The sequence below is a fragment of the Amblyomma americanum genome, chromosome 1 (assembly GCF_052857255.1).
Source record: "Amblyomma americanum isolate KBUSLIRL-KWMA chromosome 1, ASM5285725v1, whole genome shotgun sequence".
In the NCBI taxonomy this organism is placed as follows: Eukaryota; Metazoa; Arthropoda; class Arachnida; order Ixodida; family Ixodidae; genus Amblyomma; species Amblyomma americanum.
This window is the reverse complement of record NC_135497.1, coordinates 520,073,961-520,099,162: the sequence shown is the minus strand read 5'-3', so window position 1 is coordinate 520,099,162 and position 25,202 is coordinate 520,073,961. Positions and strand designations below refer to the sequence as shown.

The following is a 25,202-nucleotide window of genomic DNA, read 5'->3' as shown; positions in this document are numbered from 1 at the left end:
AGGGTAGGAGATGCTACCACTTATGACATAACACTGCCGGAATAAAAAGTAAAAAAACTGCTAGATTTTATATGATATAAATCAAACTATGTTCGTTTGCATTAAATCTTATATTTATGTTGTGCCTCTTTTAGTATGTGTGCTTCGGAGTGTGACACTGGACATTAACATTTGAAATCGGCATTTCAGTCAAGGCAAATTTGATGAATTAGTTTCCAGGTTTTGCAATTAATGTGGCAGTAGTTCTTAATAATCATTTACAAATCATTCTGTAGAGATGTTTCAGAGTACCTTCTCGCACACTGTGTGCCACAAAATTCAATCTATTTAATAATATTTGTCTTTTTCCTGTGGTGGTCACACTTATGCTGATGATCATGTGTCTGTTTGCAGCTTCAACGTATTGCGAGGTCGTCTTGCAAAAGCTGGGTGAGGAATTTGTTTCAAGGCACTGCAACTGCCCCATCAGCTTGCCAAGCTGCGTTACCCAACCTGGATCGTCAGAACGGCAGGAAATGACAGTAAATGGTGTGCAGTAAAATATGGCCCATAGCACTGTTTCAGTCACTTAAATGCTGTAAAGTGAAAACACATTGCACGAAAAGATTTCTTGCAGTCTTATATGAGAGTTCTATGAGTTATAGCAAATTACACATTATACAGGAAAAAGCCCCATGGTATTAAAAACCATAGACTGGGTTTCTAATTCCGTGTTATATATCTACAATCGTGTTGTTGGAAAAACCAATCGTTTGCCATGTTGGGAATGCATGTAGGCGGCCAGGTTATGCCAATATCTGAAAAAAGAACTATTCGATCATTTAAGCCATGCTGTGGCAGTCACCTTGGGGCCAATGTTGGCAGTCACACTGGCTGAAAACTGTTGTGTCACCGTGGGGCCGTTATTGGCATGATGGCTGGGGACACGAAGACAGGTGACATAACACTGGCCTCTGTATTGCGCCACCAGTTCTTGTGCTCCGTTTGTTTGATCACGTTCTCCTATCACCAACTAGCCCAACTGCAGACTTTTGTGAAGTGAGGGGGTACTTTAAAGGGAAAAGCTGATATAGGGAGTGAGTGGTCCCCAAGCACAGTTACGACGCAGCCTGAGCGCTCCTCACGCGCCCGTGGCCGCTTCGCCTTCTTTGGGGCCCTGAACGGACGTCGCACGGGGCACTAATTATCACCAATTAGTGTCAGTAATTTTTAAAAACAGGCTTTTTAATTTAAAAGAGCGCTTTTTACGGCATAGCATTTTCATTGGTGGTGTGCATCAGAAGACAACTGATACATGTTTTATATGCGAAATTGATGTTTTATATTTTACGCGAAATTCAAGCACAGGTCCTGTATCTGCTACGGCTATTTAATCACAGCCCACTTGATGCTTATATGGAGAAACAGCGCTGCCGGCAGTGCCATGGCTGGCTCTTTACCTGAGATCTGGGTGCTGCATGGAGACTTGTGCATAATGGGGCATGAAACATTGTTTAATTCAGTAGTGTGCTCATTAACCTGCAATATACACGTGGCCTTAACGCAAAGGTCGTGTTAGCAGACGGCACTCATTGGATTTGTGCGGCGCTTTTGTCACTCGTATGGCTTCAGTGAACAGTGCAGGTTTAACAATACATTGCGTTATAGTGCACTAGGCTGAGCACCAGCCCACGTGAGATTTTAGTGGAGGGTCTAGCGCACGGCTAAGCGTCTGCGATTGTGGCCAGTGAACTCAATGCATCGCGCTGGCCTTTGCTATGCCAGTCACCACTGCGTTCATTTTTCGGATGCACAGTACACTCGATTTCGCTCGCGATACTTGCACGAGCTTGGCCCGGACGGCATGCCCCTCTTAGAAAGATTGCTGCTGTATGTAACTGATGGTACATACAGCTTTTGCACGCGCTTGCTATGGTACTATAGTTCCAACTACCATATAGTTCTTGTCGCATTTACCAGCTAAGCATCACATTTTTCAGGTGGCGTTCGACTGCGGCTTGCCTTTCGCAAACAGGAAACTGCAGCCGTTGGCTCACACATTGCATCAGATGAGCTTTGGCCGAAGCAAGAGTCTTTGCTGATCATCCAAGTCTGCGAGGAATTCAAAGAGAACCTCAGGAGCCAACAGACGACGAGAAAACAAATTTGCGAAATGCTGGCGGCGAGGATCAATGAGGTATTCGGAGGCAGCCTAGCACCAAGTCAAATAGAAAACAAGTGGCGAACGCTTAAGGGAAAGTGTGGGAGCACAACTGGAAATGACCGTCGGTCATGCGAGTTTCAAGAGTGAGTCTATATACTGTTACGATTCTCACCTGAGTTGACATATAACTAGGCACCGTAATTGCTCCTTTCATATGTTTGGTGTGGGCATAACAAACTGCTTGTAAGCATAAGAAACTGATGCGCATGCTAATGTATATAGGTGGGCTCATAGTTTTTTTATGCCGAGGGAGTTTAGTGAGCAGTGGATAAGACCTACGTCGTGAAACCGCCGTGGTTGCTGGGGCCCGGGGTTGCGCGGAACCAAAACGAGTATGTTTATGGCCTGTTAATTTCAAATCAAATCAATTTATTTAGCATTTCAATACAGAAATAATTGCAAGGATAAGAACAAAAGTCTGCTTCTCGAGCAGCTTGACAACGATTCTTCCGTCGCTGGTTTTAGTTATAGTTATATATTTGCTGAAGTGGAAGCAACGGAAAGAAGCTGCAGAGAAACCACGCTGGGATTTTTTTTTTCGAAGTTGTCAAATCTTCCGCAGGCCGACAAATTTTTCTCCTCATAGTGCCAATTTCTGGCAGTTTTTGCTTGCGTGTTTTCTTCGTAATGCACGCGCATTAGTTCGTGAACTTAGGTCACATAGCGGTACTCGTTTGCGACTGTTAAGTGATTGATGGTTGAATATTTTCTCATGCTCTTTCGGTTTCACCACGCTTTCACATAAACGTTCAGTATAGCCTACGTCAGGCAGGGAAAAACTGTGAGGTGATTTATTTTAATTCACTATACCGGTAACGCCAGCTTAGCCTCAAGAGCCGGAGTTATAACATGCAGAACCAGTGATCACATCGCAGTTTGTTTTGGAAAACCATTTTATTATACCACCCTTGGGGTGGTATAATATAACGGTTCCCCGACCAATTCATGCCATTTTTGAATTTCCCGCCCTTCACCGTTGGCTGATGTGATGCCACGCCTCAGGCTTGGTCTTGGTTATTGGTTGAAGCCTAGGGCATGGCGTCGCTTTAGGCAGTCTGGAAGGACGGGAAATTCAAAAATGGAAGTGATTTAGGAAAGAATCGTTAGATTATACCGTCCCAGTATGGCTTCGTCACTGCCTGGTGAAACTGATGGAAACAGCATGAGAAAGTTATAGCTCTTGTAAGCGAACACCACGTGCAAATCATGCATACCACTGCTTTGCGCACTCTTACAACGAAGAAATCTCGAACCAAATTTAGGTCATCAATACTGCTTTAATGAAGCACTAAGGATTTTGAATGAAGCTTTGAATCATGTATACAGGTATATTCATGAAAAATGTCAGTTTTCTTCAAAATTATTTAGTTGATATCAGCTTTACTCAAGTGATACTTTTTTATTGGCACTGTGTATTTACAGCCCATCTTGTCTGCAACCCGCCACCATCAGCATTCAGCAGAGCCCAACCAGGGGAAACCAAAGCACCGTTGGCAAGGATGTACCCGTTGACAATTCATCCCAAGAGCAACCACCCACTGCTAAGAGGGCCCGCCTGGTTGTTCAGGGTTCTTGAGCCACCTCCGCGAAGCTGAGCTGAACCGCCAAAAAAGGCATGACGGCCACATGACTGCAGGCAGGCAGGCCCATGTTGAGCGAGTTGCTGCTCTCGGAAAATTTGCTACAAGATTTGAGCGTCACCACTCCACACCAGATGTTGGGAATATGGAGCAGCTTACTTAGAGTATCCTGAGGTGAACAACGCAATCCGTGACACTGACACAGAGGACGAAGAATGAGAATGAACACAGCGCTGTGTTCGTTCTCATTCTTAGTCGTCTGTGCATGGGTCTCGGAGTGGGCTGTTTACCTCATGCTGACCCGTAAACTAGCCCGCAAAAATCTCTGTTGCTTACGGTAATCTCATTCACAACATCTTGCATCCTTTCTGTGCATTTATTTAGTGTTTATTTTTCATAATGAAGCAAATTTGTGAGTAATTTTGTAGTTTTTTTTCTTCCTGTTCATGATTTTTGCTAATTTCCTTTTTACTGAAACATCCTTGAATTGTGTTGTTTAAAGCAATTGCTGTCATGTATATTTTATGCCCACTCTGCTAAAATGTTGTTAAAAGGTTGCAGAAACAATAAATAAATAAATGAAAACTGTGCCTGTGCTATAGCGAAAGATTTTTCCTATCTGATAAGAATTGAAATACTTAATTTTAAGTGCCCTGCTTTTCATATGTTTCCAGGGGGGTAAGTACATGTCAGGTTGCTAGCTTTTATTCAATGCCTAGTTTTACTCACTGTACTCTTAACATTACTGCTCCCATGTTGAGCTTTCAAATGGTTCTTTGTTCAGTTAAAAGCATTCTGTAACTTGTTCCTGAGTAATGTCTGTTGTACGGTGGTATTTACTGTTCCGCTTTACAGATTTTATTGCAAATTTTTTATTTACATTAATTTGTTTGCAATCAAGTTACATTGTACTGTTGCTTCAAACAGTATTGTTTACATGTTTAATAAAAAAATATCATACAATAGTTTTGGCTGAGTGTTGGGTGTATATCTGAAAATGTTCACTGGGACAGTTCATGCAGATTTCGCACAACAAATGAGCAAGTCGTGCTTCTTGGTTGCATCACTTCATAGATTTTGTGCTATGCTGTCCCATAAAGCAACCGCAAAAGCAGGTGCTTCAAGGGAGTCGGTGGTTTCAACATCGGCCTCTTAGTGGTGTGCGGCAAATCCTCCAGTGCGTGAGCCTTGCCGTATTGTGGAGCACACATGCTGCCAAGACAACATATGCAGCCTTTAATACAACCCACGCATAAATGTAATTCAAGCGCTGAAATGTTGCATTGACGAGGCCAAAGGTGCCTTCAATGACGACTCGCTGCCTAGTATGGGCATTATTGAAAGTAGCCATCCCTGGTTGGGGGGCCAAGCTCCTGTTTGGCGATATGGAGGCAGAAGACGTGGCAAGAGTGGGTAAGCTGTGTCTCCTAGCAGGCAGCCATTTGTAAATGCTGCAAATGGTTACCGGGACTATAAAGTAGGCTTAGGGTTTATGGGGGTTTAATGTCCCAAAGAGACTCTGGCTATGAGAGACGCCATAGTGAAGGGCTCCAGAAATCTCGACCACCTGTTGTTCTTTAATGTGCACTTACATCGCACAGTACACGGGCCTCTAGAATTTCGCCTCCATCGAGGGGACTATATAGTACCCTCTACTATTGTATATGCTATGCAAATATAAATCACAATTGCACATATTCATTTACAAAATCAATAGGAACGTACGAAGCTGTGGGGTATCTTTTTTGTATCGATAGCTACATTACGGTCACATTTAGAGCCTTCAGGGTGGCGGCGCCGTGGCGGTGTCGCCACTCTGTGGCTGCGCCGCCACCCCGTTGCTGTGCCGCCACGCTGTCACGTGGTTGGTCACGTAGTGCAGAGCAGCTGCCGGCGGCGCGAAGCCGTGGCTGGTCACGTGACCAACCGCGTGGCGAACGAAGCTCCACTGAGCAAGTTCCACTCGGCCAGCTATAGCTATCGCGTCACTCCAGATTTAACGAGAGCTAAACCACCGCCAATTTTTCTTTCTAGATTCGTGTTGATAAAGGAAACTATTACGGCAGGTTTTCGTGCTCCTCATCATTTACAAAGTTTGGCAGCCATGTACCATACATGTTCTAATGCAGATCAATTTTTAGGTGTTTCATTTCGGCGCTCTTAGGTTTGGTCTATGGTTTACGGGGTTTAACATCCCAAAGCGACTCGGGTTATGAGGGACGCCGTAGTGAAGGGCTCCAGAAATATCGACCACCTGGGGTTCTTTAACATGCACAGACATCGCACAGTACACGGGCCTCTAGAATTTCGCCTCCATCGAAATTCGACCGCCGTGGCCGGGATCGAACCCGCGTCCTTTAGGCGAGCAGCCGAGCGCCAGAACCACTCAGCCGCCGCGGCGGCCTATTTCTGCGCCCTTAGTTGACATATGCTCCCTGTGACGCCACAAATTAACGCTGACGCCTGCTCCCCGACACCTCAAAAAAATTTTGAGCCTTGTGAAAGGTCTTTGCAGCTACTCTGATTATACATCTGTCTCCGCATGGGTGCCCGCTGTTGTCGGAGTATATATGGCGGAACGAATGTATACATGTGTAGCGGTTCCGTAACGGTACAGTCTTCCTACCCGTTTTAGGATATTTTTTGGTGACGGGGAAAAGAGATTAGAAGGCACAATCAATTTTAATGGCCGCCATCCTGGATTCAAGAAACCGAAACTATGCTGCCATTCCATTCCAAAAACCTTTATTTCCATCAGAAGGGAGGCCCCCTACTCCCTACCCCCGGCACGCAGGCCTAGGGGGTAGGGGCCGGGATCCCCGCGATTAAAGGCAGGCAAAGAGTTGCTGGCTCTTCGCGGCCTCCACCGCCAGATGAATGGCTTGCTTCTGCTTTACGGGGTCCGTGCTCCGCAGAAGGGTCTCCCAGGATTCTCTACTATCAATTCCTTCGTTAGCCCCTGGGGAGTCTACACATTTCCAAATTACGTGATCGATGGTCCCCCTCTCCACATTTTTTGCACTTATCATCTATGTCTTCGTCTTTGAGGACGTGCGATGCCCAGACCGGATTATAGTAATTTCCTGCCTGTAATCTGCGCCAGATCGTCGCCTCTTTGTTTCCGAGCTCTCGGTCCGGTGGAGCGACTAGTCTCCTTTGTAATCTGTAGTTTTCAGTTATTTCCGTGTAATTCTGCAGTCTCTCGTCTAGTTCTTTGCAGTCGGGCGGTTCTGCTCCGGCTCGGAAGTAGAGATCTCGAGCCTGAGCGTGTGCCGCTTCATTGCCTGGAACTGACGTGTGAGCTGGTGCCCATCCGAGGCTAATTTTCCTGTCTACCTTTCTTCCTGTTAGTATCCGCACCGCTTCTGGTGCAATCCTACCTCTACCATAGTTATATATGGCCGTTTTGCTGTTGCTAACTATGAATTTTGCCTCTGTCCCTATGCAAGCAAGCGCCATTGCAGCTTCTGCTGACTCCGCATTGCGGCTGCGTATGGTTGCTGATAAGACTGCCTCACCCCGGCCATCCACCACCGAGGCTACCGCCGCTCCCAGCTTGCCACTCGCCGCGTCCGTGTATGCTACTGTTTTCTCGTTTGCCACGCTGAAGCGCCTGACTAGCGCCTCAGCTCTCTTCTCCCTCCTTTCCTTGTGAAAGGTGGGGTGCATATTCCTAGGGAGAGGATCCACCCTAAGTTGTTCTCTAATTATTCTTGGGATGTCCTGCTTCTTTTGCATACCCCTGTCAATTTGTAGTCCTACCATGTTTAGGATAGGCCCACCTGTGCTGGATTGGCTTAGTCTTTCCAGCTGGGCTGTTTTAACAGCCTCGGCGATTTCCCTCCATGTGTTGTGAACTCCCATTCCTAAGAGTCTTTCGGTTGAAGTGCTTATAGGTATACCGAGTGCTCGCTTATAGCATCTTCTGATTATCGAATTTAGTTTGTCTCGTTCCGAGGCCTGTATATTAAGGTATGGTGTGGCGTAGCTCAGACGGCTAATAACGTAGGCCTGCACCAGCTTAATTAGGCTCCTTCCTCTCTTTAAGCCCTCTTTCCTTGAGGGCTATTCTCCTAAAGATTCCGATGACCTGTGCCGCATAGCCTTCCAGGTGCTTTATAGTCGCATCATTATATCCATTGCTTTGGATATGGAGACCAAGGATCCTGATATTGTCTACCTTGGGGACCGGTTTACCCTCGACTGTGATGTTAAAGTCATTGCTTTAAGTCTCAGAGATTTAGGGTTGGACACCAGGAGCTCTGACTTCTCTGGTGAGCAAGAGAGCCCCCTAGCTGCTGCGTAGTCCACCACTATATTCGTGGCTTCCTGCAGCTTGCTCTCGATGTCAGCGTCGCTACCCTGGTTAATCCAAACGTTTATATCGTCCGCATACATGCTGAAGTTTAGGTTTTCTATCTCTTTGAGTCTCGTGGGGAGGCCTCTCATTGCGAGGTTAAAGAGGAGCGGGGATAGTACAGAGCCTTGGAAGGTACCTCTGCTTCCCAACGTGATTTCCTCTGATTCTATGACCTGATATTTTATACGCGCTGTCCTATCAGACAGGAAGTCTTTTATGTCGTTGTAGGTTGTACAGCCTACACCTACTTCTTGCAGTTCTGCTAGGATTGCCTCGTGCTTGACATTATTAAAGGCTTTTTTTAAGTGTAACCGTAAGATTACCTTTGCGTCTCTCGACCGCGAATCTATGATGTGCTGAAGTCTCAGCATTACATCTTGGGTGCTCAAGCTCGGTCGGAAGCCGATCATCTCGTTTGGCCATAGCTCGTTGTCTTCCATAAATCGAGTCATTCTCGTTTGGATCACGTGCTCCATTAACTTTTCTACGCAGGACGTAAGAGAGATCGGTCTAAGGTTTTCCAGCTTTGGTGGTTTGCCTGGTTTAGGAATTAGTATAATACTAGCTTCCTTCCACTGCTTGGGGAGCTCACCCTTTTCCTACACTTGCTGGGTGTAGTTTGTCATTGCTGTGATCGACTCGTCGTCTAGATGCTGCCATTTCGTCGCCTGACGTCATACTCACATAGTTCCACCTCTATCCACCATACTGGACCGTGACGTCATAATTGGCACGCAAAGGTGGTTGTTTCTGCAATGCTCTTGTAGATGGCGCTGCAAGAGTCAGGTACCACGAGATAGACATGTTGTGCGTTTCGTGCGGAGAGGAGGAAACGGCTGAACACTAGATACTTTTCTGTAAAGGGCTTCACCCTACAGTGGAAAGCAGCGGGGCTGATTTATCCAAGGCATTGGGGTTTAAGGACAGTGAAGGGAAAGTAGATTTTAAGTGGGTAGAAGTAACCAAACAAAGGTTATCTGATTGGCGGCTAAAATCAAGACAAGAGTAAAATTTCATGTCATGGCTGGGTGGCTTGAGCCACCGCCCGATTCAAAGGGTTCAGCCTTATCCTTCCATCCGTCCGTCCATCCGTCCATCTATCCATCCATCTGGATGCGCTGTTTTCTATTTGCAGCCACAGATGACGCTTTGATCTCCGGTAGTTAAAGTCACTGGAACGGTTCCAGTGACTTTAGGGGTGGTAGCAGACCTCACGAAATCTCGAAAGGTGGTGAGTAGTTGCTGCCACAGATGGCGCTGTGATCAAGGGCTGCAGCAGACCCCACGAAATCTCGAAACGGGATGAGTAAGAGCTAGCGCTCTTAGAAGCTAAATAGAAAGAGGTTGTGCACTTGCCGCGGCAGCTTTACTGCTTTGCACTGGAATTCTATGTATGGCACGCACAGGCACGGCGTGAACACTATTATGCAGGCGTTTCCTAATCGTCAAATGTTAAAAAAAACACATCCGGCTTCCTATAAATGCTTCCTATGTCAAGGAACAGTATGCTGCACGTTTTTTTCACGTTCGACCTGCTGCGTGTTGATGTTGGAAATTTCGCATACATATCTTGCACAATTTGCGGCACCATGAATTAGCAAGGGAGTATTTTAGCACAATTTCCAGCCTCGAGCGTCAACTAGTGACTATAAAAAAGGGCCAAATATATCCCCTGAGCTCAACAGCTGCTCTGTTAAAGGGAAACAAAAATATTCCACGGCTCCATTCACAGGAACATGAGAAAATATTTATTGTAAATGAAGTTCCTGTCTTGGCTCTCCTTTAACCTACACGGCGCTGCGCGTTGAAGCCGTTATAGTTGCTATCCTGAAAATGTACAAAGCACTGGATGCAGAGCGGGACGCGACATATTTCCTTCCAAGTAGTGGAGCACCAGCGGGACAGTTTTCCTAACGAGCTGCACGGAGGATGGCGGCTGGTGCCTGGACAGCGCTCATTTATGTTCTTTCTGAATGCGCCAACGCTTTTTCGTTGCCTGATGTGTTCCCATGCATTGATTAGCTGGTGGCCCAGCAGCAATCGGAACCACTTGAAGGTTGCCTATTGGCGCGCCGATTCATGTGTAAGCCTGGTAGGTCAGTGTCGGTGAACATTTAGCGCTCATGTTCTAGTGCGAGAGCACTAGTTAACACGGTCCCAACCAAAAATCTCGTGTAAAGCCTCGGAGTAACTTGGGTAAGCTCGGGTTAGTTCGGAGGAGCGCCGTGCCAGCTTCCGCCTAGTGGAGCATGAGCGCTCGTCCTGCGTCACCCCTCTCCTGTCTTTGTTTTGTTGTGCTAAGGTTCCCTTCGAAACAAACTTGGGTATTCAGCGGCCTCTGGAGTGGTATACGTGGCAGAGGGATCCAACGCCGCGAACAGCTGGAAAAAAAGCAATAAGGAAAAATTCGCCCAGACAAGGCGTGCCTTTACGGCCCCTCCTCTCTCTTTTTCCACTCATGGTCTCAATTTGTCTTAGACGAGAGCAGACATCGAAAGTAGGCGTTAGCTTGAAATGCGAGAAAGAACCAGGTACGCAAGACTAATGTTCGAAGGTATCCTGCAACAGTCAGCAAGGTTACCTGGTCCCTCAGCTGCTATTGCAAGAAAGACTTGGCACATTCGTGGACGGCTTACAAATATGCGGTGGTTGCCGGTTTCGGGCATCCCTTAGGTGTTTTGGCTGCTGGACGGGCCATCGCCTTCGCATGCTTCTGTCCTTCGACCCGAGCAGCGCGCATGGTCTCCTTGGCTGCTTTCGCGCCTTGACTAGGCGCCGCCATGAGGCACTTCTCTTCCAGCTGAACAGCGCGCTCAGCGTCCTTCGCTGCTGGAAGCGCCACAGAGTTCGCCCCCTCTTCGCCTGTAACGACGCGTTAGGCCGCGTAGGCAGCATTCTCACCTGCGTGTGCGGCTGCATGGAGCAGGCATTGCTCAGACAGGCGAGCCGCTCTGTCTCTTGACTCAATCGGCTCCACTGCACGGCTATGGCAGTGGCACCGCTGTCTCCGAGTATTTAGTTGCGGAGGACAAACGTATTAAATGTGACGAAGGCGACTCTTGAAACATGTAGCGCGCAAGGCTGCGACGATGGCCAAATCATTTAAGATATCGCTGAACAAAGTAGCTCTGCTTGTGCTTCAGGTTCGGCTTCATGTTCAGCTTCCCTCAAGGCAGCCGCGGTTTCCCGACGATGTTGCCTGTATTTGCCGAGAATGAGAGCTAAGATATACGTCGTGCTTAAAGACTGGTCGCATTTTGTTGCCTTATGTGTCATTGATATTGTGAAGCAGGCCTGTCTAAAAGAGCTGCTGACGTCACAACGTGCTTGGTTATTGTGGCCTCTGTCATGGTACCGATTCCTTTTTGAGCTTAAATCAGTTCTTAAGAAATTGAGCAAGGCCGACTCAGTTTTATAAGTTGCACCTTGATTTGATACTATTGCATATATGGTAATGGGATATGGTGTGCATATATGACACAGCTCGTGCTCGTAAATCTAGTATGACTTGGGGCGAGCGCTGCGGAAATCGTATGAGTGTGTTACCTTGCATGCAATCACGGGCGCTTTCTTACTGCATCACCCTCCGCGGTGACTCAGTTGCTTTGACGTTCGGCTGCTGCTACCAAAGTTGCGGGGTCGAGTCCTATCCGCGACGGTCGCCTTTCAATGAAGGTGAAATGCTTGAGATGGCCGTGTGCTGTGCGATGTCAGTGCACGTTAAACAACTCCAGGTGATCTAAATTAATACGGAGCCGTCCACTATGTCATGACTCAGCTGTCATGCCAACACTGTGGGCAATCAGGGACACCGTATGTGAAGCGTTCCACATTTAAAGGCACGTTTGTGCTCTGACGTAGCGCCCGCCACGCGGCGACGTCATGTTGGCAAAGTGGATCCTCTGCACTCCAGCGGCGCTTGACCGGGCTCTCCGACGGCGCCCGGCGCCGAATAGAGTCGTCTCGATTTCGCTGCTGCCAGCGCCGGCCACGCCGAACTTTTCCATGGTGTCGTCGTGGCTTGCCGCCTCGCTGATTTCAGGACAGATGGCGTGCCGCACATTCTGCTCATGCGCTTCGCCAGTCGTAGGCGCTTCTCCGCGCCGAAGCGGCCGGTCTGCGGAGGGCCCTAATTGGCACCTGCCACGGCGTCTGTTGTGTCGACCTCAACCGGCGCTCGCCCTTGTACCGAGCACGCTGTAGTATTAATGTGCCTTCACTTCGGCCACCTGGCGCACTTCAAAGTGCGCCAAAATGGCGTTGCATGGAGTTTTACGTCTTGTTTTATTGAAATGTGGCTGCAACCGCGACCGGAACAGATCCCGCGAACTCTTGCTAAGAAGCTGAACGCTGTAGGAACTGAGCCACCCTGGCGGATAAGCGGCTTCACAAAGTTGGCCTAAGGTGGCTAAATATGCGACACATTGTGCATTGTTGCGATTAACATTACAAGGAACTCGATCTAATTTGTGGGTATGACGTGCATGTGTGCATCTGAATCTAAGAAGGTTTGCAAATCGCTTTCTGCACCCGAGATTCAATGCGAGTTGACAAACGTGCTACGTCGCTTTTGACATCGAACTGAGCTAAATCGTGGTGAGGATGAGCTATGCGGCGACACTAAATGCTAGACTGTACAAAACAATAAATTATCTATTTGTTCAATGTTCACTGCAGGTGTTGCAAGGGCTGCTTGACATCGGGGACGAGATACTTGAGGTGAACGGCACCGACGTTCGTGATGCAGACATCATGGAGGTGAACTCACTCATGACCAACCAAAGCACGCTTCTATTAACCGTGCTGCCTTACATCTGCAGAAAGGACGTTTGAAAATAGAAAGCTTGTGTTTTATTTTCTGTGCAAACATTCCATCACTGTCAGCAGTGTTGTGTGTGATATTAAGTGCACCATCCTTGTCACCACTGTTGGAGTAAATTCATTCGGGGCTTCACTGAGCTCTGTTTTCTTTTTACAATGAAGTGTGCAGCCATTTGAGTGATTTCTTACATCACATGGTTATGCCAATATTCCACATTCTATGCTCTGGCATCTCAGCGATTTTTATAGTCTGTTGTTTTCTGAAAGTGGCAAAGTGCTAGAAAGTAGAGCAGCTGTTGTATCTTCTCACCGTAAACTAGAACGCTGCACTTCAGAAGAAGTGCTTTCATTGCACATAGCCTCATTGTTTATACATACCGCACTCATTCAGTGCAAAACCCAAGTGGCCTTTGACTACCACAGTATTTCAGTGTTCCTCTCATGTGTATTTTTGGTGCAAGCATGCGTATCGCAAGGGCCTAATGGTCATCTCATTGCACTACTAAATGCAAGTCTCCTGTTTCATGGGAGCCGTGTGAGCACTTTAACTTTGTATAGAGTGTATTTATTCGATGTGTATGTTTGAGGAATATTCCTTGATAGTTGTGAGCATGGAAAAGAGTGTAAATGCAATGACACTACAAGCAAGCCTCTTATGCAATGTGCTCATCTCTCGATGTATTAGCCTATCTCAAATAGTGATGTCACAGCTGAGAATAGGAAAGTGTAATTTTGTTCATAAGTGCATGCTATCAAAGCAATCACTGTTTTGATATTCTGCCTAAGAAGTGTGAGCTCCCTCTTTGTGTACGGAGCACGTGTACGGTGGCGCTCGCGTCGCCAAGAGCGCTCCTGTCGCCAAGAGCGCTGCTGTTCCATGGATATAGAGGGTAAGGATGACAGCCTCAATGACTCCTGAGTGCCGATGGGAGATCGAAGAGTACTGGCAAGTCTGCATTCGCAGTCTCGCGAGGGCACTTGTCTCAAGGAAAATTCGGAACATCACTTTCGGCAGACAATCAAAAAATGCCGGGCAATCCGCAAAAGGCGTAGAACCCTTTCACTTTTGTGCGGCTTGTGTAGCGTGAAACAAAAACATCCGAAAAGTGTCGGCGCATTTTACGCGTGAAAAACAAAATTATGTAGTCCTATTCGCTCCCGTTGTGTCTGTGCGGCAGAATGCAGTTCCCCTTAGCGTGTGCGTCGTGAACAATCCGAGTGAGGTGAGACAAATACAAGGACAGGAGTACTAGGACAGTGGATGAGAAGGAGAGAGCAAGCATGTCCAAAGCCTTCCCAAAGCTGCCACTATAAGAAGCACTGAGCAAGGGCGGCAAGCAGAGTGGAGGACTGGAGAGCAGAAACCAAATCATTTCATAATTAGCACACCGTCTTAAATAACACCTCAAAGAAATGTAGTTTCTATTCGCTACTTAAAAACTGCATGATCAGATAATGATAAGACTGCACTTCATGGAAGCATCGAGCATGGCTTCCTACGTGCTTTCTTTTCACTCCTTTGGAGGGCTAAGTTGTAGACGCTTATCGAAAGAACTGAATATAAAAAGACTGCATAAGAAACTTCAGGAAGTGGTCATTGCATTCTGCCTTAGTAACAAGAAGCACAAACATCTGCTCTGTGCTTTGCAAAAAAGAGGGGCACGTTGCAGTGTCCGCGTGGTTCTTTTTTTTGCTCCTTGCGCTTCGTGCTTGCTCGAGATCAAAAGCTGTGGGAACTTTACACTGTTTATTTAGCTTCAAAGCAACACTCGTTAAAGGCGATTTCATACTCGCTTTCTACCATTTTAAAAAATGGTACAAATTCCCTTATTGGTCGAGAGGGTAGTGACGTCATATTTGTCTTGCACCAAAGTTAGAGCATTTCAGCTTTTTTTCATGCGGATTTTCTATATGCTGTATGTCATGTATTTTGTCAGAGCGAACATAATGGAAAGGAATTGCGAAAAATATCTTGGCGCTGTACCGACCCTATAATCATAACCATAGCATGTTCAACACAGAAATGGCTGCTCTGAGGCTTCTTATCTGTTGTGTGCTTCCACTTAAGTGCCAAGTTCAATTAAGTAGATATTTCTGAGACCTTACTTGAAAGCTGCATTGGCACGGACGTGTGATTTTCTGCCATTTGACATGGTAACAATAGGCAGTGATCCTGAAATTCTGACAGCATTGACACTGCCCTGATCTTGGTAGATAATGTGGAATCCATTTAGCAGCCTGAATTTTGCTGGATTATGGCACTAGCATCTGTTCAGTAATTAATGTTTAACGGTATGCATTATAATTGTACTACTTTTGTTTTTCTGATGCACAGAAGCACTCAGAAAGGTGGTTTGCTGAGAGCATTTTTTTGTGTATCTTTCGGCTGGAAATCTGAAGGCCATGCTGCATTGGAGAGTTATGGGGAGATGCAGTAGGATGTGAATATTCTTTGTTTAAAATGAAATTTCATGCACCTCATCACTTTTCTTAGACATTTCTTGTTCATAGAATACTAACAGCTGGTACTTACATCATCAGCAGTACTTGAGCAGCACTTCAGTGAAATGCTAATGCATTTGTTCACAAAACTAGCATCTTGCTGAAAAGATGCATGAGCTAATTGTCATGATAACAAAGTAGTTATCTTAACAGTGGCAACTTTTACTGGTGCAGTTGCATTGTTCAAGAGCATGCCTGTTTCATCTGTAACATTGTAATACTGTAACCCATGGGTGTACATGTGTGTATTTTGTGGTTTTCTTACTCCAAGTGATCATTCTCTCATGCTGTCATGTGAAATTGCCACATGTGGAATTCTCACTGTTTGCTGCATGTCGAAAAATTTTTAAGTTTCTGACATATTGTACGTGATGCACATTGAATCACGCACACTTGCAGCTTTCTTGGCATTATCGAAGTTCCTTTTATGATTTAAAATAATATTTGCCTATTCTACGAATTTTGATAGTAGTCAATTGTACTACATTATGTTGATGGACATGTTCATGAAAACTCAGTGCATGGCAAAAATATCGCACAAAATAGAAAATTTGGGCCTACCATGGTTTTGCCTTTACTGCATTGCAGGTGTGAAAGCTATGTAAAAGGGTTTGAATTCTCCCCATCACTAATTATACATGCACTGAGTGTGATGTCACAAATGAACAGTGTGCAATGGTCTCTTTAACAAGTGTTGAACTTAATAAGTTTTGATGAATTTTGTTGTATGTACACTGTACAAGAAAACCTCGTGTGCCTTACAAATAAGCCTTATTTAAAGAACAAAAGACCGAATTAATGGTATCATAAACCTAATAACTGCATCTTGGTCGTGGTGCTGTTCTTTAATGTAAGAGGCAAAGCTTCTATCCTAATAAATAACAGCTATTACACTACCTTAAGTATCGCCTCGTTGCATTAACTGAGATTTCATGAGCCCGAAATATAATGTTTGAAGAATAAAGTTCTCTCCATCGTTTCACAAAGTGCCTTGTGTTAATTCAGGTACTGCATGAAGGGACTTTGTTTTTGTTTTGGTTGTGGGGAAAATCGGGAGCATTGCACATATTTTCTATGCATTGTCGCCGGCTGGCGATGTAATGCAAGAATTTGGAAGACATACATAAGTAACGAGCGCTAGCAGCGCTAGTTGTTAGCGCCATCTATCATCCATGCAAAGTATTACCACGTTACTAGGCTACTTTTCCATACCTCATGGGTAGCGGGCGCCCACTGCCTGGAGGTCGGATGTTTTTGACCAATTTGGGCCGGAAAAGTTGGAGGGCTTTTTCTCCTTACCTCAATGCGGTAGATGAGCGGTCGCCATGAGGTATTAAATTCTGAGCTGCCGAGTGCTGACGTCATGGCCGCCATGTTAAGTCGTACCATAATTAAATATTAACCTAATTAGGCGATATTGGTTCCTAACATGTTCTGCCCATCGAGCCCGTTAGAAATATACCATTAGTTAGGTCATGACTTTAGCGGTTAATCATAAGCAGTTAAAAAGTTGGAGGACGCTTAAGCTCTGCCTTTTAAAGTGGAACGCGACAGCGTGTTCCAGCACTGCCAGGGAGTCCACGGAACGCCATCGCCAGTTGTGCATGACGCCCTGCCCGTTAGACAAATCGCTCTGCTACGTACGGTGAAACGTACGCGCGGAGCGGCAAACCATGTAGAAGGGCTGCCAGGCGCCTTGCCAAAACGCGCGGGACTCAAGTTGCAGCCGTAGTTCGTCGGCATATCGTTCTCGACAAACCCGATGCCACGAACGCCAGCATAGCTTCGGCGCCGAACGAACGGGCAGCAAGCCGCAGGCTTCGTGGTGAACGCGCTTTGGATGTGCGCTGCGTTGTTTGCCGCTCACCGCGTGATTCGTGCGTGCCCGCACGGTCCCACTGCGCCCGAACGAGAGATATGTCAGACGCGTCGCTTCCTTTCCTTATAATAAATTTTTATTTCATTTTCCTTTCCTTACGGCGCGGTTCGGGTGTACACGAATATATGAGACAAGCCTCACTTCCTTCCCTTAAAATCAAATTTCATATCATTTTCCTTCCCTTGCGGTGCGGTCCGGGTTGTCCACCGAAATATATGACAGGAGTCCCTTCCTTTCCTTGTGCTGCGGTGGCGCGCTATCTGTTGGGGCAGTGGCGTACACTGCGAGGAGGAGGAGGGAATTTTCGTTCACGCGGAGGAGGAGGGATTTTTCGCCCACGGCCAATACCGACGACACCGGCTTTTCTGCGACACGAGCTCCTTGACGCTGTCGCGTTAATATAAGCCTAGAAATAAGTAAATATCAACTTCATTAGTTAATCTTGTTGTCTTACGTGTTCTACTCATTTAGAGGATTCCAAATAGCTAATTCGTTGTATAGTGACTCATTAATTACTCATTTATAACAGATTAAATTTAGTCACGTGACTAGCTAATTATGACGTCACAAAGTCAGTGGTCACCAATCAATCGCTATTTCGATATACTGATGATGGTTGCGATATCGATTTTTACTATAGGGGCCGCCATCTTGAATTGCTCGGGCTTAGAAAATTTCAAGCAGAAGGGAGGTTGTAGCAGACGTCAAGAAATCGAGAAACGAGATGAATGAGAGATAACTTTCTTAATAGTTTGAGCTGCGGCGCTCGGCATAAAGCGCCCATGCCTGCGCTGTTTCTATGCCCTTGGTAATGCCCCCGCAGATATCTGCCACAGATTTCCCTGTGCCGCTCGTAACGCTATTGACGGCGCGAAGATCACAGGATCCTGCTGACGTCAAGTGTTCCGATTCATTGCGGTGCTGCCGACTTCATAATAGTAATAAATGGTTTTGGGGGAAAGGAAATGGTGCAGTATCTGTCTCATGTATCGTTGGACACCTGAACCGCGCCGTAAAGGAAGGGATAAAGGAGGGCGTGAAAGAAGAGAGGAAGAAAGAGGTGCCGTAGTGGAGGGCGGCGGAATAATTTCGACCACCTGGGGATCTTTAACGTGCACTGACATCGCACAGCACACGGGCGCCTTTAGCGTTTTGCCTCCATAAAAACGCAGCCGCCGCGGTCAGGTTCGAACCCGGGAACTCCGGACCAGTAGCCGAGCGCCCTAACCACTGAGCCACCGCGGTGGGTGAACTCTGCCGACTTCACAGGTTCCATTTCTGCCATGACCCATTTTCTGAAACTATAACCCGTAAAGCACATTTAGGTTTTTTTGCTGTAAAAAAACGTCGAGTTTCGTTAAGTCGAGGTTTTTACGAAGCTTCTTCGCCTTGCTCTTTACCTCAGCGATCGATACTTTTCAGCATCTTCTGAAGACAGTAGTCAAGGCTTTAGACGTTTTTGACTTGAACATTCATTTAGCTATTATAATGAAGCCACTTTCTTTATCGGAGGTTGACATTGATAGGGATTGTACTTTGAGACAGAAAGCTGTTTTGCCAATTGGAAGATTGCAAAAAAAAAAATGTCTTACAGCGTACGCGCATATCCACCGCTTCTGAAGTGCACCTTTACTGTTCATCACCCGATACTCATCTGGAAACTTGGTTGACCTTTCCATGTAGCTCGGAGTGGTGGCCTTCCGGAATGCTTCTGGCCTAGGTGTTGGTTTATTTTTGGAATTATTCTAAACGTACTGGAAATCTGCGCACGCAGAGTGGAACGGAGACATCTACTTAGAGAGTGTGTGTGCATAGGACTATGCATAATCAACGTTTTACGCATCTTTTCAGGCTCAAAAGACAACCTATTGACAGTGAGCTTAGGAGAGACAAACGTAACGTACTGCAGGCGTTAAGTTTTATTGATGAGTTTTTAGTGTGTTCAGATTGTGACGAACCAACATCGGAAAACCAGTTTGCATAACTATTGTCGGTGTTTAAAACATCTTTGTCTCTGCTAATCCTGACTCACGAACTTCCGGCTGACAGCTGGTTAAGGTTTATATATTTTTATATCGTCTATGGTTTGCTGTGGGTTCCAGCCAACATGAAGCAAAGCCACCCTTTCGATGCATCCCAATCAAAAATGATAAAAAGGAGCACTGTTCAATCTTGTCAACAAACAGTTAACAACTCGTGTGCATCGCCCACAAATTAGTTTCCCTCATAAGATCCGTCGCCTCTGTAAGGCGGGTTATCCTCATCAAGTCTTCACTTCTGTGACAGAAATAATGTCCAGAAAGCTCAAGGAACCCGAAATGTTATTATTGTCCAAAAAGGCGCGTCTATAACCAGGTTTACGGCCATTCTGTATAACCACACCACGTACCACAATTTTCCAATGAAGTAGGAAAACGGGCTGGTGTCAGCGTTCTATTTTCCGTTCCGAAACGTCTTAGAATGACGAGTGCAAAGGTGAATGCAGAACGTCAAAATAGCAGGTGCGTTGAACCACGGCCTGAAGCACGTTAGTTGCGCAAAGAAAGTAGTTTACTCAGTTCTCCTGTCGTGTGAGGCTATATACGTTGGCCAAACAGGCAGACATTTAAATGATAGACTGTATAAGAATCGTTACTATAAAGAAAATCAAATTTCGGGCCACATAAGTGTTCATTGTAGGGTACGTAAATATTGGACAGATTTTAAAAGACTCGCGATATGGAAAAGGCTGAAAATCAGTCAACAAGCGACACAATCGGGACCTTGATAACAAAAAGCGCGCAAATGATGTGTCAGTGATCACACAGTGTCTTTATCGGCGAAGGAGCAGCCATACCTTAGGTTCATTGTGTAACGAAAGATGTGCTGCATGGCGATTTTTTTTTCTGGAGCCATGATTCACTACGCCATGTAAAGCCAAGGTCACCGGGCCGAGCAGGAGACGTTAGTGCGCATGCGCCGAGCAACAGGAGCACCGCGCGTGTCGTCACAGTTGCGCCGTTGTCGCTGCCGCCGCCGACTCCGCAGCCTCGCTGCGGTAGCTACAGGTGCTTTACCCGCCGCAGGGGCTCAGTTGTTAGGGCGCCCGGCTACTGAGCCGGAGTTCCCGGGTTCGAACCCGACCGCGGCGGCTGCGTTTCGATAGAGGCGAAACGCAAAAGGCGCCCGTGTGCTGTGAGATGTCAGTGCACGTTAAAAATTCCCAGGTGGTTGAAATTATTCCGGAGTCCTCCACTACGGCACCTCTTTCTTCTTTCACTCCCTCCTTTATCCCTTCCCTTACGGCGCGGTTCAGGTGTCTGCCGATATATGAGACAGATATTGCGCCACTTCCTTTGCCCAAAAAACACTTCATTTTTTAAAAATATCCTACAGGAGCGCTGCGCATGCGCAGTGGGGCAATAAATGCGCGTCATTGCTGGGCCAATTTCAGAACAGAGGATGCGAAGCGCTCCTTCTTCTGATGGACGATGGGTGAAGAAGCGAGAAGTGCGCGTTTATACTGCGACCGACGTCAACAGCGACTGCGGGAAGCCATGTGAGACGGATCCCGAATTTGTGGCGTGGTATAAACCGAGTCGACAACGAGCCCAAGACGGCAGAAATGCCAAACGCGCGAGCGAGACGCCGAAAAAGCAAGAGGAACGGCATGCCAAAACGATGCCGTCAAGAAGCGTAGAAACGACAGCGACAAGCCGCAAGCCAAGCCAAGTCTTCTTCGGGTCAGCTATCGCGTACACACTAGGTTTAACCGGAGCTAAACCATAAGCAATTGTTTTCCTGGTGCGCATGATGGCACATATTCTCTGTGTGTTTATTGCTTGGCAGAACATATTCATTGCGCTTAAAGAAATAAACCAACACTTGTTAGTGCGCTTCCGTGTTTTTCTCTTGTCTTCTCTCGCCGTCCTTTGTTTTGGCGCCTTTTTACCAAGACAAACCAACTAACCCAACAGTACGTAAGCTCGTCAGTAAGCCCTATGACATCGTACTTAAATGTCCTTAGCTCTTCAAACAGCAGATTGAGCACACAAAATAACAAATGCAGAATAGAAGACTACAACTGTGTAGAGTGCCTCGATGCAGCTTAAAGCTGTATCGGGGCACCATAGAAGTACAGATATTGTGGCGTTCTCTGTACACAGCTGCGCAAACCAGTGTTTTGGCTCGCGCGTCTATGTGCGAAAAGCTGGCCCCTTTCTTTCTTTCTTTCTTTCTTTCTTTCTTTCTTTCTTTCTTTCTTTCTTTCTTTCTTTCTTTCTTTCTTTCTTTCTTTCTTTCTTTCTTTCTTCCTTTCTTTCTTTCTTTCTTTCTTTCTTTCTTTCTTTCTTTCTTTCTTTCTTTCTTTCTTTTTGTCCGTCGTGGCCGCGCGCTTTGCATTTGGAAGCGGAGGAATGTTGCTGAAGATGACGATCGTCAAAGCGCTGTGAAACAGGCTGGCAGCACAACACGTTAGGGTGGGGCAGGGCTAATGGCAGAGTGGTGTAAAGTAGCGGCCAACTACGCCAATATTTTCGCGCCGCCGCAGGTTCGCAAATCTGGCGATTTTTTTTCCAGCGTCACGCTCTCCGTCGACCAATAGCGATTTCATTATACGTCGCCGCATGCCGGGTGCTTTTTCCAATGAGGTTTTTAAGGCTATCGCATTGACAGAATTAAAGGGCTCTGTCTTCACTCTCTAGCTGTTTTCTAGACTACTCAGCTCCATAGCCGGCAAGGCTGATCTTTCAGTAAACTTAAAGGTGGCGGCCTGAAACATCCGCGGCCGCTGCCTCTTGTAACAGTGACAGGTTAACAGTAATGTTATAAGCCGCCTTGCCAGTTGCCCTTGTCAACAGCTCCTAGCAATTAGCGCATGGATTATGCTGTTCAGCAGTGCCACGATCTCCGCAGAGTGGAGAGGACAGTCCTCAATCCCTGATCTCTTCCCCCCCTTCACACTGCAAGACCAAAGCCTCCGCGAGTACCAGTACTTGAGCGCTATAGCCTCTGTGCCTTTGCCCGTGTACCGCCACCGAGGCCCGGCAACGCCTCGGTGACGACACTCGGGCCTCGGCACCAGTCAAGCGTACCATTCTCAGAGAAGCAGAAAAAGAGCCCAAGACGCTCGATAGCCGTGCAACGCCATGAGTGGCATCGCATGACCAGGAAAACAAAGACAGAAGGACACAGTTTTACTGCTCTCTCCGCTCAGGCAGCGTGCTTCACCCGGAAAGCTTCGTCTTGTTGCCAGTATGGGCGTCGGCGTCGGTGATGTTGAAGCTGGGTATGATGGCCCCTGGGTTGTCGTCGATCGGAGTTCCTTCGACTTCTGTGAAGATGGCTCTGACCAGTGGGTTTGTCAGACCACATCGGCCGGTGTGGTCGTCGTTCCCAACGTCCCAGATGAGGACTCCTCCCAGGTACATCTTGTCCACAAGTGAAGCCGTCTTTCGTACGCTGATTTCATCCTCATAGCCCATCCATAGGTTGTTTCGCCACGCGTGCGGCTTCTCACTTTCGTGGTCGTAGGAGAGTGCCCAGTCAGGCTGCCGGACCAGATGGCATGCTTCGCCGTAAGAAACGACGCGAAGTGCTCGCGCGCTGCTCCAAGTGGGCACCTCGTCCTTTTCCGGCAGCTGGGTCACGGTGCAAACGTACCCGGCAAGAGAGACAGTGATCAGCACCTTACTTCGAGGCACGCCGCTCGAGATGACGTGGTCGATGGAGTCCTCGACGCTCCGGCTGTTTTTCTGTCCACGCTGGTGGTGGAAGGGGACGAGTATTCGGTCAGTAGCGTTTGCAGCGCGATGCAGACTGTGTGTGACAACACCAACGTAGTCGAGAAACTTGCTCAGTCTGCCGGGCCTGGCACCGGACTTGAAGATGCCCGTGTCCCACCTTGCGGTGACGACGAAGAGGAGCCCGTGTTTGTGCATGGCCTGCTTCAGGTGAGACAGGAAGACGGCCATGTGCCGGCGGTGCTCGTTCTCCATGGGGAATACGCTGTTGAGCACGAGGCCGTCAAAGCGAGTCTGGATGAGCCAGCGAACCATCTCTACCAGGAAGGTCATGTAGGCCGTGGCGTTGGGAGTGTCGTGAAAAGCCAGCCGGCCCCCGCCGTTCTCGTCGCCGGCCGCGACCAAATACTTCAAGTGCGGAAAGCTGTTGTTTACCTTGTCGCGCAGTTCGATGAGACGGGACTGCACCAGGCCGAAGGTGAGAGGGCTGTCCGGTGTCTCGTTCCCTCCGCTCAGGAACCCACGGAGAGGAAAAACCAGGTGGGAACAGTAGTTTCCCGGAAGCTCCGTGGTCTTGTAGAGAAGCTCAGAGTCGTAGAACCGGGCCACGTTGATGTGGCAGAGGATGGGTGCGGGTCGGTGTTTCTGGGTGCGGACCTTAACGGGAAAGATGGCGGCAGCGGTACTGTCCGCCTTCCGGACATCATAGGCGATCATGAAGACGAAGACGCCCACCAGAACCAGCGTAAAGCTGACGCAGGCCGCCCCGAAATAGGTAATGCATGTCTTGACGCATGGGTCCTTCCGGGACTCCAGGGACCTGGGCTGCGACTGATGAAGAAGCCACTGCTCGTCCTCCATGTAGCGTGACATGCCGGTTCTGCGTCAGGCCTGGCTTCTGTCGCGCTCTGCCCGGGCGCAGGTGCTGTCTCGAGACCCACTTCGTCGTCTTTGACCAGCGCGCGCCCTGCCGCCCAAGCTTAGGCGCTCTACCGCAGCGCCACTGAAGCAGTTATTTCTGCGAACAGCAGGAAAGACCCAGTGAAAGTAAAAGCAAGGAAACGGACAGGACAAGGCACAAGTGTGTTTATTACGGGACGCCGTTCACGCCGCGGACTTTCTAGTCGCCACCCATCGTTTCCTTCTCCATCCTAAGACTATCTTTTGATTGTTTTTGGTTTGATTTGCTGCTTGACACTCCTTTTTAGTTTTTCGTACCACCAAAATCTGCTAGGTTTTTAATCCGTCTTGTTGGTATGCGCCATATTTCGATGGCAGAACAATGACGCGGTAGAAACACATGAGACAAAAAGAAGACGAAGGTATGAAGAGGAAGAAGGTACCTTAAGAGAGAGATGGGCGATTTTTTTGCTTATAAGAGAGACACGAGGGACGCTTATTCAGGTTGGTGCTTCTTTTTGCATTGTGATTATATATTTGTGTAGGTTACTGATCGCGGCGCGATTGAATGAAGCTTAATTATTTCACTATGGAAAGGCTGTTGCCTCCACAGGCGCAACGTAATACACAAGAACCACTCGTTTAATTCCTCAAGGTGTCAGGAACACTCGCAAGCATAGCGACCTGATTGTTTCACACAAGAACTGCCACAGGAAAGTGAAATTTCGGGAACCAAACTCGCTGGAATGTCTTTTTCTCGCAAGCCTCTACATAAGGACACGCCCACGGCCGTTTTTTCCTCTTTCAGAGCCTGTGCGGAGCAGCGCCCACAAGTTTCCATCTGTCGTGCAGCGTAGAATGCCTCGGTCCCGCCGAACTCAGCATCAGGGCAACGAAGCCTTGCTCTGTCTTATGGGGACGTCCGGCGCGCCTGCACTGGCAGGAGGGTCCTTTCTTACTACAGTGGACGCAGCACAAGACTGAGAAAGCTGTAAGCCCTTGAACAATTTTCTCGATATCCCCTCGAGCCGAACGGTGGCCTCGTTGGGGGCCAAATGACGAAGAGGTCGGCAACGAGCCGAAACAGCGAAACGACCGCGTCAGTGGCCACCAGCACGTTAACGCCAGGTGTTTATGGGAACAGGGGAATCCGCTGGCTCGAATTTTGGATGCGTGTACATAACGTTCCAAGGAAACGCTATTGGTACATCACCCGAGAAATCTTCAAAGCGCTCAG

The 25,202-nt window shown here is 47.5% G+C and overlaps 2 protein-coding genes across 2 annotated transcripts in view; one reads left to right on the top strand and one right to left on the bottom strand.

The window, feature by feature from the left end:
• The window catches only part of LOC144128638 (uncharacterized), a 111,472-nt gene extending 95,025 nt beyond the window's left edge, over positions 1-16,447 (top strand). The window contains exon 10 of the mRNA XM_077662187.1: positions 12,821-16,447. Within this exon, the coding sequence (XP_077518313.1) occupies positions 12,821-12,976 (156 nt within the window). The 3' untranslated portion in view covers positions 12,977-16,447. The remainder of the gene's footprint in view (positions 1-12,820) is intronic.
• A 6,083-nt stretch (positions 16,448-22,530) lies between these two features.
• Positions 22,531-24,004, bottom strand: LOC144107121 (chitinase-3-like protein 2). The gene has a single exon (XM_077640111.1). It carries the CDS (start codon positions 23,936-23,938, stop codon positions 22,550-22,552), a length of 1,389 nt encoding a protein of 462 aa, XP_077496237.1. The 5' UTR covers positions 23,939-24,004; the 3' UTR covers positions 22,531-22,549.
• Positions 24,005-25,202: the final 1,198 nt, after the last annotated feature.